At 37.6% G+C, this 13200-nt stretch overlaps 1 protein-coding gene across 6 annotated transcripts in view; it reads left to right on the forward strand.

Annotated features, from left to right (window-relative positions):
- The window catches only part of LOC123673564, a 378426-nt gene that overhangs the window by 278430 nt on the left and 86796 nt on the right, over window positions 1-13200 (forward strand). For all 6 annotated transcript variants that reach the window (XM_045608135.1, XM_045608136.1, XM_045608137.1 and 3 more), the window contains 2 exons: window positions 9812-10112; window positions 12058-12360. In XM_045608135.1, coding sequence (XP_045464091.1) covers window positions 9812-10112; window positions 12058-12360 — 604 coding nt within the window. The remainder of the gene's footprint in view (window positions 1-9811; window positions 10113-12057; window positions 12361-13200) is intronic.

A 13200-nucleotide genomic window follows, 5' to 3' on the forward strand; every position in this document is an offset into this window, starting at 1 on the left:
AAAATAATAACCTGATTTCAATTTTTAATGTCGATCCAAACTGGCCAGACGGAAAAAAGAATGAGTCACGACTACATCGAAGAGGTGCCCGATCACATAATTAGATCCGCTTGATTTCTGATAGTTCCCCCCTTGTTTGTAAACAATTTCACAGTCTACGATCTCGCGCAATCCATCAATAAAAACGTCCATACGCGATATAGCAGCAACAATTGCGCCAATAAAACGTATCGACCTTTGCGAATCGAACTGTGTATACATCTGGTAGTTACGGAACCCACGCATTCCACAGAGATAGCGAAGAATCTAATTCAATAATAGCACGAAACGAAACACACTAGATATAAATTGATGACTGCCAACATCTATTTGATGGAGGCCAAGTGGGTAAATTGATTAGGTCCAAGAGGGGGTCAAGAAGATTGAATGAATGGTCGCTTTAATCGATGAAAGCCCGCATCGTTTAGATGATTGATTGGATAATTTGAGGTTTCAGGGCGGAAACTGAAAGAATTAAGCGCATGTCTTTCCTGTTGTTGGAACTAAATCATATGGTCATTTACGCTCTAACGGAATGACAATTATAATGAGTGTTTTTTTAAGAGCTTGAGATTTTCATATGACACAACATGACAGAAATATTGTTCGAATGTTTTTTTTTTTATTAGCATATGGCAGAAAATTTATGGCACATATTGTTTTAATATAATTTCATTTATATGTTAGCCGAGGATAGGGGTGGCCGTATGGCGTCAATGTTAGCTTGAGTATTAGCTTTCCAACGGTTCAAGAGTTACTGATTTTTTGGCATGAAGCAATGACATAGCCCCATAAAAAGTAATCGAGTGGTGTTAAGTTGCACGAACGAGGGGGTCAGTTAACATGACCATTTCTCGAAATATTTTCGAAAGACATGAAGGCGCCAGATCGTAAACCCCACCAAACAGTCAATTCTTATGGAAAATAATGTTGATTCGATAATGGCTTGAAGATTGACTTTGCTCCATATACGGCACTTTCGCTTTTTTACGAAACCATTTAACCCTAAATGAACTTCATCACTTAACATAATTCTTCGGCAAATATGCACATCTTCGGCCAGTTTCAAATTAGTCATTGGGTGGATTTGAAGAAGACCACCGCATAAATATGCGGCTGAGACTCATCAAATACCAATGGTGTGGCCGCTTATAATGGAAAAACGTGCCCAGAGTGGTTTCAACGCTTCTAGAACCGTGATTTTGACGACGAAGATAAGCATGGCGTTGGAAGAGAAAAGGTTTTCGAAGATGCAGAATTGGAGGCAATAATTGATCAAGACTCGTGTAAAAGGCAAAAGGAATTGGCAGGACCGTTGGGAGTGACGCAACAAACCGTTTCAAAACACCTGAAAGTCCTTGGATTGATTCAGAAATAAGGAAATTGCGTGTCGTACTAGTTGAAGCCGAGAGATGATGAACGGCATTTGTTTGCTTTTGAACAGCTGCTTGGAAGGTAAAAACAGAGAGGATTTCTGCATCGCATTGTGACTGAAGATGAAAAATGGGTTCATTAATCCCAATCGCAGAAAATCATGGGGATATCTCGGCCATGCTTCCACGACGACGCGACGGCTAAATCAATTTATCACGTTAACAAGGTCATGCTCAGTATTTGGTGGCACCAAAGCGGCGTTGAGTATTATGAGTTGTGTGTGTGTGTGTGAATTCCTAGGGTTGTGGCCCTATAATGGCTTCGACAGTAAGTCATTAGCCAGCATATCTATGGACATATTCATCCTTATTCCATCGCATTCACCCATTCATTCATTTATTTTCTTATTGCTATTCGGTTGTGCTCATATTAACTTTCGAAAATCAGGTAGAAAGGATTGAGACTGCTTCAAGAACGGTGATTTTGACGTCGAAGATCAGTGTAAGAGAGAAGGTTTTCGGAGATACACAATTGGAGGCACTACTTGATCAAGACTCAAACGCATTAAGAATTGGGAATGACGCAACAAGCCATTTCAAAACGCCTGAAAGTCATGGGAATGATTCAGAAACAATGAAATTGGGTGCCGTACAGTTTGAAGCCGAGATATGTTGAACGGCGTTCGTTTACTTTTTAACAGCTGCGCAGAAAATCATAAGGATATTCCGGCCATGCTTTTCACGACGACGGCCAAACCGAATAATCACGGTTGCAAGGTCATGCTCAGTATTTAGTGGGACCAGCTCGGCGTAGTGTATTATGGGTGACTGAAACGATCACAGGCAATCGTTATCGAACGTAATTGATACGTTTGGGCTGATCATTGAGAGACAAACAGTCGCAATACAACGAGAGTATCTTTACAGCATGACAATGCTCGACCTCATGTTGCAAAAGTGGTCAATACATACTCGATAACGTTGAAAGTGAGTCCTTCCTTACCCACTATATTTTTCAGACATTGGTCCGGACTTCCACTTGTTTCGATCAATGACAATCGACCTGGCTGACCAACACTTCCGGTCTTATGAAGAAGTCAAAAATTGGTTTGATTCGTGGATCGCCTCATAAGATAAAGTGATTTTACAGCACACATGTTGCGAATGTGGTAAAGACATACTTGGAAACATTAAAATGAGAAGTCCAACCCCACCCGCCGTATTCTCCAGAATTTGCTCCCTCGGACTATCTTTTTTTTCGATCAATGACACATGGCCTGGCTGACTTCTGGTGGAAGTAAAAAAAAGTAAAAGTAAAAAATTGGATCGATTCGTGGATAGCTTCAAAAGATGACCAGTTTTTTCAACGCGGGATTCATAGGCTGCCGAAAGAATGGGGAAAGTAGTGGCCAGCCATGGGCAATACTTTGAATCATAAATGTATAACTGAATGAAACAACTAACTTGCTCTCCTCCAAAATGTTTCACCCATAAATCCATGAAGAAAACATGAATTATGCTCACTTCCAATTCATCAAAAAGTAATACACCTAACGAAAAGATTTTTTATCAGTCATTTATTTTTGTCTTGTCAAATTTAAAGGTACGGTAAGAATCATTGATAATCACATTTCAGAAAATATCAAATTAAAACATAACAAACGAAATTTCGAATGTTTCATATGAATCACTTCTACAATAATAGATCTATGAAGTGATACCTTTTGTCATAGACACTATGTTCATCATGTTTACGATCAAAAGCAGATCGTTCTCATATTGTTCATAAGATGCACAATAGATCTTCAGGTCAAGGTGCATGCGAGGTCAGATGATCTTTCGCTTATCCTTCAATCTAATTATTCATTGAGGTACATATTGTACATCGAAGATGAAAATGCATAATGGTACTAAATGGCGAATGCGCCAGTACTAAAAATCTGCAAGTCTTCAATTGGTTTTGTATTATCTCTATAATGTAACCCCATTCATTCATCCTTCTATGAAATAAGGAATAATAGTCATCTGTTTGTTGAATGACTGAAATTTACTCCCAGCTAATCAGATATTCCTGAGAATTAACAGAGTTTTGAACAATCCATCTTTGATAATTGTGGGGGAGAAAGTGAAAAAAGCTACATTGTTATATATATATAGTATATTTGCAGTGATATTTTCATCGAACACTAACTGCAGATGGATTCGTGTGTTTTATTTCAATATCAATAGTCTCGAAGTAACACATCTGAAATTTCAAAATACAAAATTCTCATTATATATTCTGAACTGGAAAAAAATAACATACATATCATTATGTATTTATTTGATTGCAAAAATCAATTCAATCTATATTGCGGATATAATTTCCATTTATTCGAATTTAACTTGATGTATCTTAGAGGATAAAAACTTGATCAACTACTATTCATTCAGAACATCTTCAAAAAAACTTGAACAATCTTTCATGACGTGAAGTAGGTTATGAAATGGGTTAATAGAAATGGATCTTATCTGTCATGAGTTTTTTTTATGTTTAGTCGAGGACTGTTAGCAAATTAAGTGAAAATTTATACGATGATCAGTTCGAATGAGTAATGTAGTCATATAATTCGATATGAAAAAAGAACACAAAATTGCAGGTATCTGAGCGAACTCATTAGTGAATATGTGTAACAGGAAATTAATTAGCTGCTCCCATGTTTCGAGCTCCTCTCATTGAGATGATTAATTCTGCACTTTTCATCAACCTTATGTAATATGAGTCAACCATCTACTACTAGCTTGCAGTTGATTACTGGTGTTTTATTGTCAATCATCATAAACATATTCAATCTGCAATAAAATTTCATGATTGATATTTTGCAACATGGAACATCCAAAATCAATCACCATTTATACAGGGTGTTTCATCATAAACTGAATGAACAAATCAAGAAAACATAGAAGTGCACTTTCAACAGAATATAATTTATTACTTTCTGAAACAATGTGGTTGAGGGAAGAAAAAACCAAATGAAAATAATAAATGCGTGCTTGGATGACGAGATATTTCTTCTTTGGATGTCTTCATAATTTATAACTTTTTTATAGTTTCTGATCATAAAAGAGCAACATTCAAATAAGTCTATTTCAGATCAATGGATGATCCATATTTCAAGAAGAAGTGTTATTTTCGTCATATGTTTTCAATCGGTTTCAAAAGTCATATTAACCGAAGCATGAGCTATGGAAAATTCAAAATAGTTTCATTCTTTATACGAAATACTGAATCTCAGAACTTGAAAGAAACTTTCCATTGCGAAGATAGATACATCTTTCCCGTGATATAATATTTTTATATCATTTATTTTTGGAGGAGTTTTCTATGCCTATATTTTTATTTGATGTATTCTGCAGTTTACTATTCCTGAGATCATTGAACTTTCAAATTGAATCTCATAGGTGGTTCGATATTAATTTGAAATTGGTCACTTAACTTGAATGGAGTCATTCGAGGTATTTGAGATATTTTGATATCTAATCTTAGAACGGAAGACATTAGTTTCAGATTCATGTTCGTTCTTCTAATTAGTTCACCATGACAAATTCGGAATGTCGTAAAGTTTGATGTTGTATTCAATCTTATCAAAGGAGAGACGTCTTGAAAACAGGAAGGTAGCTAGTATTGAATTACAAAGCTATCCTTAAAAATAAATCTTTCAAATTTTCGCATTAGTGATACATGGAAGTGCAAAAATTGGCGTAGTTTATTATAACATTTTCAGACACATATCGCATCTGAAAACGTTATAATAGATTACGACAATTTTTGTACTTCCACTTATCACTAATGCGAAAATTTGACAGATTTATATTTGAAGATTTTTGTGGATAGTGCTTACCGAGGTGATTTGTACTCGATTATCTCGAAAACAATACATTCTATTAGGCCAACTGTATTCCCTTGTGTTATGCAAAGATGGCGGTGATAGTATTATATCCATATGATTTTTAGTTAGTACCAACCTTCAAACGATACGTGTTAAAATTTGACAGCACTCCGACGACTAGTTTGTGAGATATCGCGTTGTGAGTAGAGCTACTTTTGTTATTTGAAAAAGATGGAAAAAAAAGAATTTCGTGTGCTGATAAAATATTGCTTTTTGAAGGGAAAAAACACAGTTAAAGCAAATTCTTGGTTTGATGAGGAGTTTTCGGGTTCTACACCAGAAAAATCAACCACGCGGTGAAATGAGCACCGAAGACGGCGAACGCAGTGGACGCACAAAAGGCTTTCACCGACGAAAAAATCAAAAAATGTCACAAAATAATTTTGAATGACCGAAAAGTGAAGTTGATCGAGATGGCAGACATTGTGAAGATATCATCTAAACGTGTAAATCTTATCATTCACGAATATTAATACATGAGAAAGTTGTGTGCAAAATGGGTGCCGCGCGAGCTCACAATCGATCAAAAGCAACAACGTGTTAATGATTCTGAGCAGTGTTTGAAGCTGTTTGAGTGCAAAAAACCTGAATTTTTGCGTCGATATGTGACAATGGATGAAATATGGTTCCATCATTTCACTCCAGAGTCCAATCGACAATCAGCTGAGTGGATTGCACACGATGAACCGAATCCGAAGCGAGGAAAAACACAACAGTCAGCTGTCAAGGTTATGGCATCAGTATTCTGGGATGAGCAAGGTATAATAATCATTGATGACCTCCAAAAGGGCCAGACCATCAACAGCGATTGTTATATAGCGTTATTGGATTGTTTAAAGGATGAAATCGTTGAACAACGGCATTTCACTGATTTGTGAACGGCGCATCGTCTTAATGAAACAGCACCTTTTTATTCTCAAATGATGCCGTTTTTCAATGATTTCATCCTTCGATTCAAAAACGCTATATCATTCGATCGTTTGAAGGATGATATCGTTAAAAAACGGCCCCATTTGAAGGAAAAAAGGTGCTGTTTCATCAAGACGATGCTCCGTGTCACAACAATGAAAACAATGGCAAAATTGCATGAATTGAGCTTCGAATTGCTTTTGCGTCCACCGTATTCGTCAGATCTGGCCCCAGCGAGTTTTTACTGTTCTCAGACCTCAAAAGAATGCTCGTGGAAAGAAATTTAGTGACAATAAAGAAGTAATCGCCGAAACTGAAGCCTATTTTGAAGCAAAAGACAAATCATACTATAAAAATGGTACCGAAAAATTGGAAGATCGCTTTAATCGCTGTACAGCCCTCGAAGGCAACTATGTTGAATAATAAAATCTAATTTTGCCAAAAAAAATATGTTTTGCAATTGTAGACCGGGGACTTTTCAATTGGCCTGTTATGGAAAAAAGTCAAGAGTTATTTTTTGTGAAATTTTGTTCATTTCAGAAATGAAAAAACACAGTGTTGTAGTTTTTCAATAGAAAAAGGATCATCGCACTCCTTTATCTACTCCACTGAAGAATTTCGGCAGGAGATACTTATAATTCTAACTAATTCGAAACACTTATTAGCTAGACTTCAAAACCTGAAATAATACCCATAACTAAAAAACTGTTTTTTTTTTTTATTCAAATTTCAACACCCTTTACCTCGAAAATGATGCTTGTTAGGATATATGTTTTTATACACTTTTCCCATGAAAAAGTTGTTCTATCCGACGCCAAAGTTATTGAACTTAAATTTAGACCACTCTGTATATGTATATCTGTATTTTATGAGGCTGTTTCGCTTATGAATTTCGGTTAGTTCCATTGCTCGTCTGTAGAATAATCAATATTATTTAGAAATTCGCGAAAGTTAGTATTCGAATAATCAATGCTGTTTCTTCATAAGCGTTGTAATGATAGTTTTCTGGTAAAACCCATTTGGAAAAAATTCCAAAACACAGCAACATGAGAAGGGTAACATATGTATAACTATTACGCGACATCAAATGCGAAACTGACAAAATGGGACGCATCATTCCAACGATTTCATTCATGTCTCACGTGATCCGAAGCAGTATTCTTCGCGGAACCTGACTTGCAATCATTATTTCGGAGATACGTGCGTTGTCGGTGGATGATTGATGTATGAAATTCACAAGAAACCAATATCTCGTACTTTATGACAACTTAATTGTACGGTTCTGTGTGAAAAAACACCTGGACAAGATGCTGATTGTTTTATTTTTAGCATCGTGTTGACGCTATAATGAGCTGACGATTTGAAGCGGGAGTTTTTTGCGTTTCGGCAAAAGTGGAAGTGGCGCACGCTGACATTCAGGACCTCCCAGGATCGAGACGTTCAACGCAGGATTTCTCTGAGTGTAATAAGGTCGAAAGACCTGATTTCACAATACGAAGGTCGGATTGTGAAAAAAGTGAACCAATAAATTGAAATTGAATTGCAGATCGAAATGAAATCATAGAAATCAACAACATTGATGGATCGATAAGAAGAATATCAAGAAATAAAACGAATTCGTCCTCGGTACGTTTCCTTCTCTGAGGTTCCATATATTATAAAATAGCAGGTCCCAAAAGGTTCTTAAAAGTTCTGCTGAACCTCTCTAGAACCTACGGCATGTTTTATGTTCAAAGCTCATAACTTTCTTGTCGAATTTTTTTTATGTATTCCTTTTGAGATGTGCAGTCATTTAGGACCAGTTCTTTGAGACTCAAATTTCTCCTGCGGGTGAAGGGAATAGAGGTAATTTTGAAGGGGTTGACCTCAAGTTGCATCTCCTCCCATCGCATTTCCATGATAATCAAGGCCATTTGCAGTTGGTTACTCAACGTGCCTTTATGCTTTCCCTTTACAGTTACTGTTTTCATCGGCATATGCCTGGGCTCTGAAACTACCAGCGGTAACCCTCTCCAAGAGGCCATCCATAACCAAGCTGAACAACAGGTGTCATAGAATGTAACCTTACGGATATCCCTTGCCAGACAATATAGTCGCTTCAGTCTCCCTCAGTCAAGCCATGACAGTTTGCCTTTTCAACGTTGCAGATCACTATTTTATAGTGTAGGGTTCTACTCCTTTATATTACTAATAGCCACACCGAATGAATATGATGCAATCCACATAATAAAGGCTGTTGGACTACACATGAGTGAATTCATAACAATTTATTGAAATATAACCAAATGAACTCGAAATATAGCAATTCCTTGAATTTCACGTTTACTTACGCTTAATTCGTACACTCCTCATTTGAAAGAGCTCAGAGAACATGCGAACCTACTCCTAAGAGAGGATTCTCATACCAAATTTCATTGAAGTAAGATCAAAACTGGAGAAGCTGAGTCTGCTGAAATGACTCATAGGTAAAGGGTGTTTTTTTTTTGGAGCAATAGAACTTTATATTGCAATAAAACAACTTTGGATTATTCGATTGACATGAATTTTATTTATCCGCAAGATAATCTTGTGGCATTACATTTTAAATATGATTTCTGGCATATGACCGCCACGGCTGGCTCGGATGTAGTCCAATCTGGACGTCCAATTTTCGATTACTTTTTCCAACATTTGTGGCCGTATATTGGCAATAACACGGCGAATGTTGTCTTCCAAATGGTCAAGGGTTTGTGGCTCATCCGCATTGACCAATGACTTTACGTAGCCCTACAGAAAGTAGTCTAGCGGTGTTGAATCACAAGATCTTGGAGGCCAATTCACAGGTCCAAAACATGAAATTAGGCGGTCACCAAACGTGTCTTTCAATGAATCGATTGTGGCACGAGCTGTGTGACATGTTGCGCCGTCTTGTTGGAACCACAGCTCCTAGACATCATGGTTGTTCAATTCAGGAATGAAAAAGTTAGTAATCATGGCTCTATACCGATCACCATTGACTGTAACGTTCTGGCCATCATCGTTTTTGGAGAAGTACGGACCAATGATTCCACCAGCCCATAAAGCGCACCAAACAGTCAGTTTTTCTGGATGTAACGGTGTTTCGACATACACTTGAGGATCAGCTTCACTCCAAAAGCGGCAGTTTTGTTTGTTGATGTAGCCATTCAACCAGAAGTGCGCTTCATCGCTAAACAAAATAAAATGGACGTAGTGCGCGATACGTTTTCCGCAAACAACCATTATTTTCGAAATAAAATTGCACTATTTGCAAGCGTTGTTCAGGCGTGAGTCTATTCATGATGAATTTCCAAACCAAACTGAGAATAAATCACTTGACAGCTGTTAAACAGTAATGCCAACTTAGAGTTATATACCCGTTAGAAAGACATGCAAGTAACCAAAGTTGTTCAGAATGATCTGAAATTCATTTTGCGACCGGAAATTTCAAACACTCAGACCAAAAATCGTTTTATCAGATAACTGACCAGAAAGCTTTCTTTACCTCCGGCAGAGCCGAAAAAATATTCTTGAATGATTCTAATGAGGTAACTTTCTTTTCAGGATAAATCAACGGCCGGAATTTCACCCAAAGGATGGCCACTATGTATCGGCGCTTCCGGAATTGTGATCCATCTGAGTCCTTTGGACCCCGCCGTTGTGAGAAATAAGGACTGTTATCTCAGTCTGAAAACCAGAAGCCTTCCAGGTCTGGAGGTTGCACTGGTGTGGCGCAAAAACCACGAGCTGCACTTCCACACCATAGCCGAATTCCGGAACCCTCTGGACAGCTTAGATGACATCATGTGCTCAAATATCGAGTCGGTTGCCGACCTTGAGATTTCTTCCTACGACGACTATGATGGTGAGTACAGCTGAAATTTAATAGTCGATTGTCAGATTGATTGTCAGAAATTGATAGTAATAATTTCTGGAAATATTAGGTTGAGTGCTAAGAATCGATCTGAGATTAATCTTTTTGTTCAGCAAATGAAATGTTATTAGGTGTATAAAAAGAAATCATTTTTCCCATAGATGGCTTAAGTTATCTATCACTAGATGGCATTAGAAAAATGAGATTTTGTACCACAAAAACTTTGCTAACAGTTTTGTGATTAGTGGATTCAGTTTAGTTTGAGCGCGCGTCAAATATGAAGAGAAAATACGCTATATTTCAGAGTTTTTTTTTCGGTGGAGGCGAAAATGCAAGCCAGGGGGCTGAAAATGTAAATAGTGTTCATGATCCTCATACTGTAATAGCCAATCATGTGCAATTTTGATTTCGCCGATTCAACGATGCACCACGCACTAGATGGCCAAAACGTCAATAAAATCATGGACATTGTCGAGTCCGACAGTCATGTAAGCACTATTCCGATTGTCCAACAGCCAGAGATTGCACAAAAAACCGTTTGGATCAATTTGCATAAGGCTGATTCCAATAAGAAACTCGATGTATTGGTACCACACAAGTTGAAACAAAAAAAAACCTCATGATTCGAATCTCCATCTGCAAATCTGTTCTGAATCGTAAGAAAATCGACCCATTTTTGAAGCAGTTGGTTGCTAGTGATGAAGGGTGGATCCCTAACGACAACGTCAAGTGAAAACGGTCGTGGTGAAAACACGGTGAGTCGTCAGAAACGGTGACCAAGATAGGATTGATGACCAGAAAGGTTTTGCTGTGTGTTTGGTGGGATCTGCAGGGAAATATCTACTATGAGCTGCTTCACTACGACACAGCTGTTAACTCGGAACTGTACTGTCAACAATTGGACCATCTGAAAGAAGTAATCGCTCAGAAGAGGCCAGCTTTGGCCAATAGGAGAGGAATTGTGTTCCATCAGGACAAGGCCATGCTACAAACATTGGATGTGACTCCGGGAGTCCAGACCTGGCCCCCAAGTGATAACCATCTGTTTTTGTCCATGTCTAAAAATTTTCCTCGTAAAATTCGTTTCAACTGAGTCTTGTTAAATCGACTGTTAAATTTTTGGCCAATAGGTTCTACGGACTCTATAAGAAAGGCATAATGATATTATGTACTCGTATCTTCCAAATGGCAACAAGTTATCGAACAAAACAGTGTATATTTTACCTAAATGATTTTAATTACGGTAATTGAAGCCTTGTTTCTCATACAAAATGATGGATTTCTTTCTACTACACCTTATATAGTTAATCCAAGACCTTCATTCATGATCTAATTGATAGAGGGGTGAACAAAATATATTCTTCGTTTCATTAGTTATTGGTTATGAAAAATTTCAGTTGAATGAGACGAATTGTCTTCACTTCTATTCTTTGTTAGAAGAAGTAATTGTAGGATTTCACATATGCCTACTTATGTCCCTGGCACACACACCGGACTCATCAGTGTGACTTTGGTATATTTGTGTGTGCCGTGAATTGGGAATTTATTATTATCGGAAGCCGCCGGGACTCGAACCCGGCACCTTGTCGCATCTCGGTGAGTGAGTCTACACTCTTAACCTCTAGGCCACCGAGTGCTGTGTTTATTGTTGCTATGTGGAGCTTTATCAGAAGCCGCCATATAACGAAAAATATTGCATTTTCGTCGGTCTTAAATTCATCTTCCTTTTTCTTAGGAACTGGAACATTTTTTTTTAAACATTATCTGAAGAAAACTTTTGTCGGTACTTCGAATGAAATTATTCTCGAATGACCTAGGGTTATCAACGAAAGGAGATAAATGTTTTAAGAGTATAGTTTTTATACGATATGATTTATGATGCTTGCCTTCAAGTTCAACTGGCGAAATGTATTAAAAACAACTGACATCTTTTCAGGCACTGAACTTCCTGAGCTTCTTCAGAATCTCCTAGTCTCCGTGGAACATGCGATCAAGAGGATACCTCTTGACGACCTCAGCTTTCCCTGTTCGCATTGTCATGAGTACATTCCTCTAGACAAGAATGATGACCCCTCGCCTGATTGTGCCTGTCAGTGTTCGTGTAATATTGCACCAACACCGACGCCGTTGGTTTCTAAAAAGGAAATATCCATACAAACGAGTCCCATGTTCGAATTTGCAGGATCGATACCACACATCGATAGTGATGCGGAGGACGATAAGGAATCGATAAGATCAGGTATGTTGTTACAATGTATTAAGGGAAACAAAACTGTTTTCGATGTCATATTCAATTAATTCATCGATCTTTACTAATTATTGTTTCACTAAAAAGGTGGGCTATCCTATTTTGGATTCAAAAGGTGAATTGATATTCATGAGTAAAGTAAAGGTTCGTTCCATTTTTTTTCCGAAAGGACCCGCACGTTTCTTATGGGATGGCTTTCCGTGAATTTGTCTGAATTTTTGATATCTTGCAGTTTTTGATAAACTGATCAGAAGTGTCCATAGCCACAAAGCTCAAAAATGGACAGTTTTCGAGATATGAACCTCGGGGAGCTCTCATTTCTGGTTGGGATGGAATTTGGATGTTCGGCGGCCAGAACCCGACTGAGAAATGATCTTTCTTGGTTATATTATGCACCGCCATCGATAATTTTTTATACACTGCCCAACATTGGCTATGAAATGAGATACAAAATCCAAGATCTTCCATACATCTTTTCATGCCACAAGATAACGCCAGAATAATTCACATAACCGAGAAACGACATATTGTGAGATTTTTTTAAGAGAGACCATAATAACTGAATCCTCATATATTTGATGTCCAATAATATCAAATATGTTAGCCAAAATGTTCATAACCAGGCACCGCGAGCTGTAATGGGGAAAAATGGGAAAATCGTAAGCATATATCCTCAGGGATAACAATTGTGATCACCATTGATGTCATTTACATATGATATGTGATTTGTTTCTCACAAATCTCGAGAATCTGACAATGGGGTGCTAAGACATTTTCCTCAGAATGTCTCGAAATTGATGATAGCATCTCACAGACAAACGAATCCGTGAA

Source organism: Harmonia axyridis, chromosome 2 (assembly GCF_914767665.1).
Source record: "Harmonia axyridis chromosome 2, icHarAxyr1.1, whole genome shotgun sequence".
NCBI classification, from domain to species: Eukaryota; Metazoa; Arthropoda; class Insecta; order Coleoptera; family Coccinellidae; genus Harmonia; species Harmonia axyridis.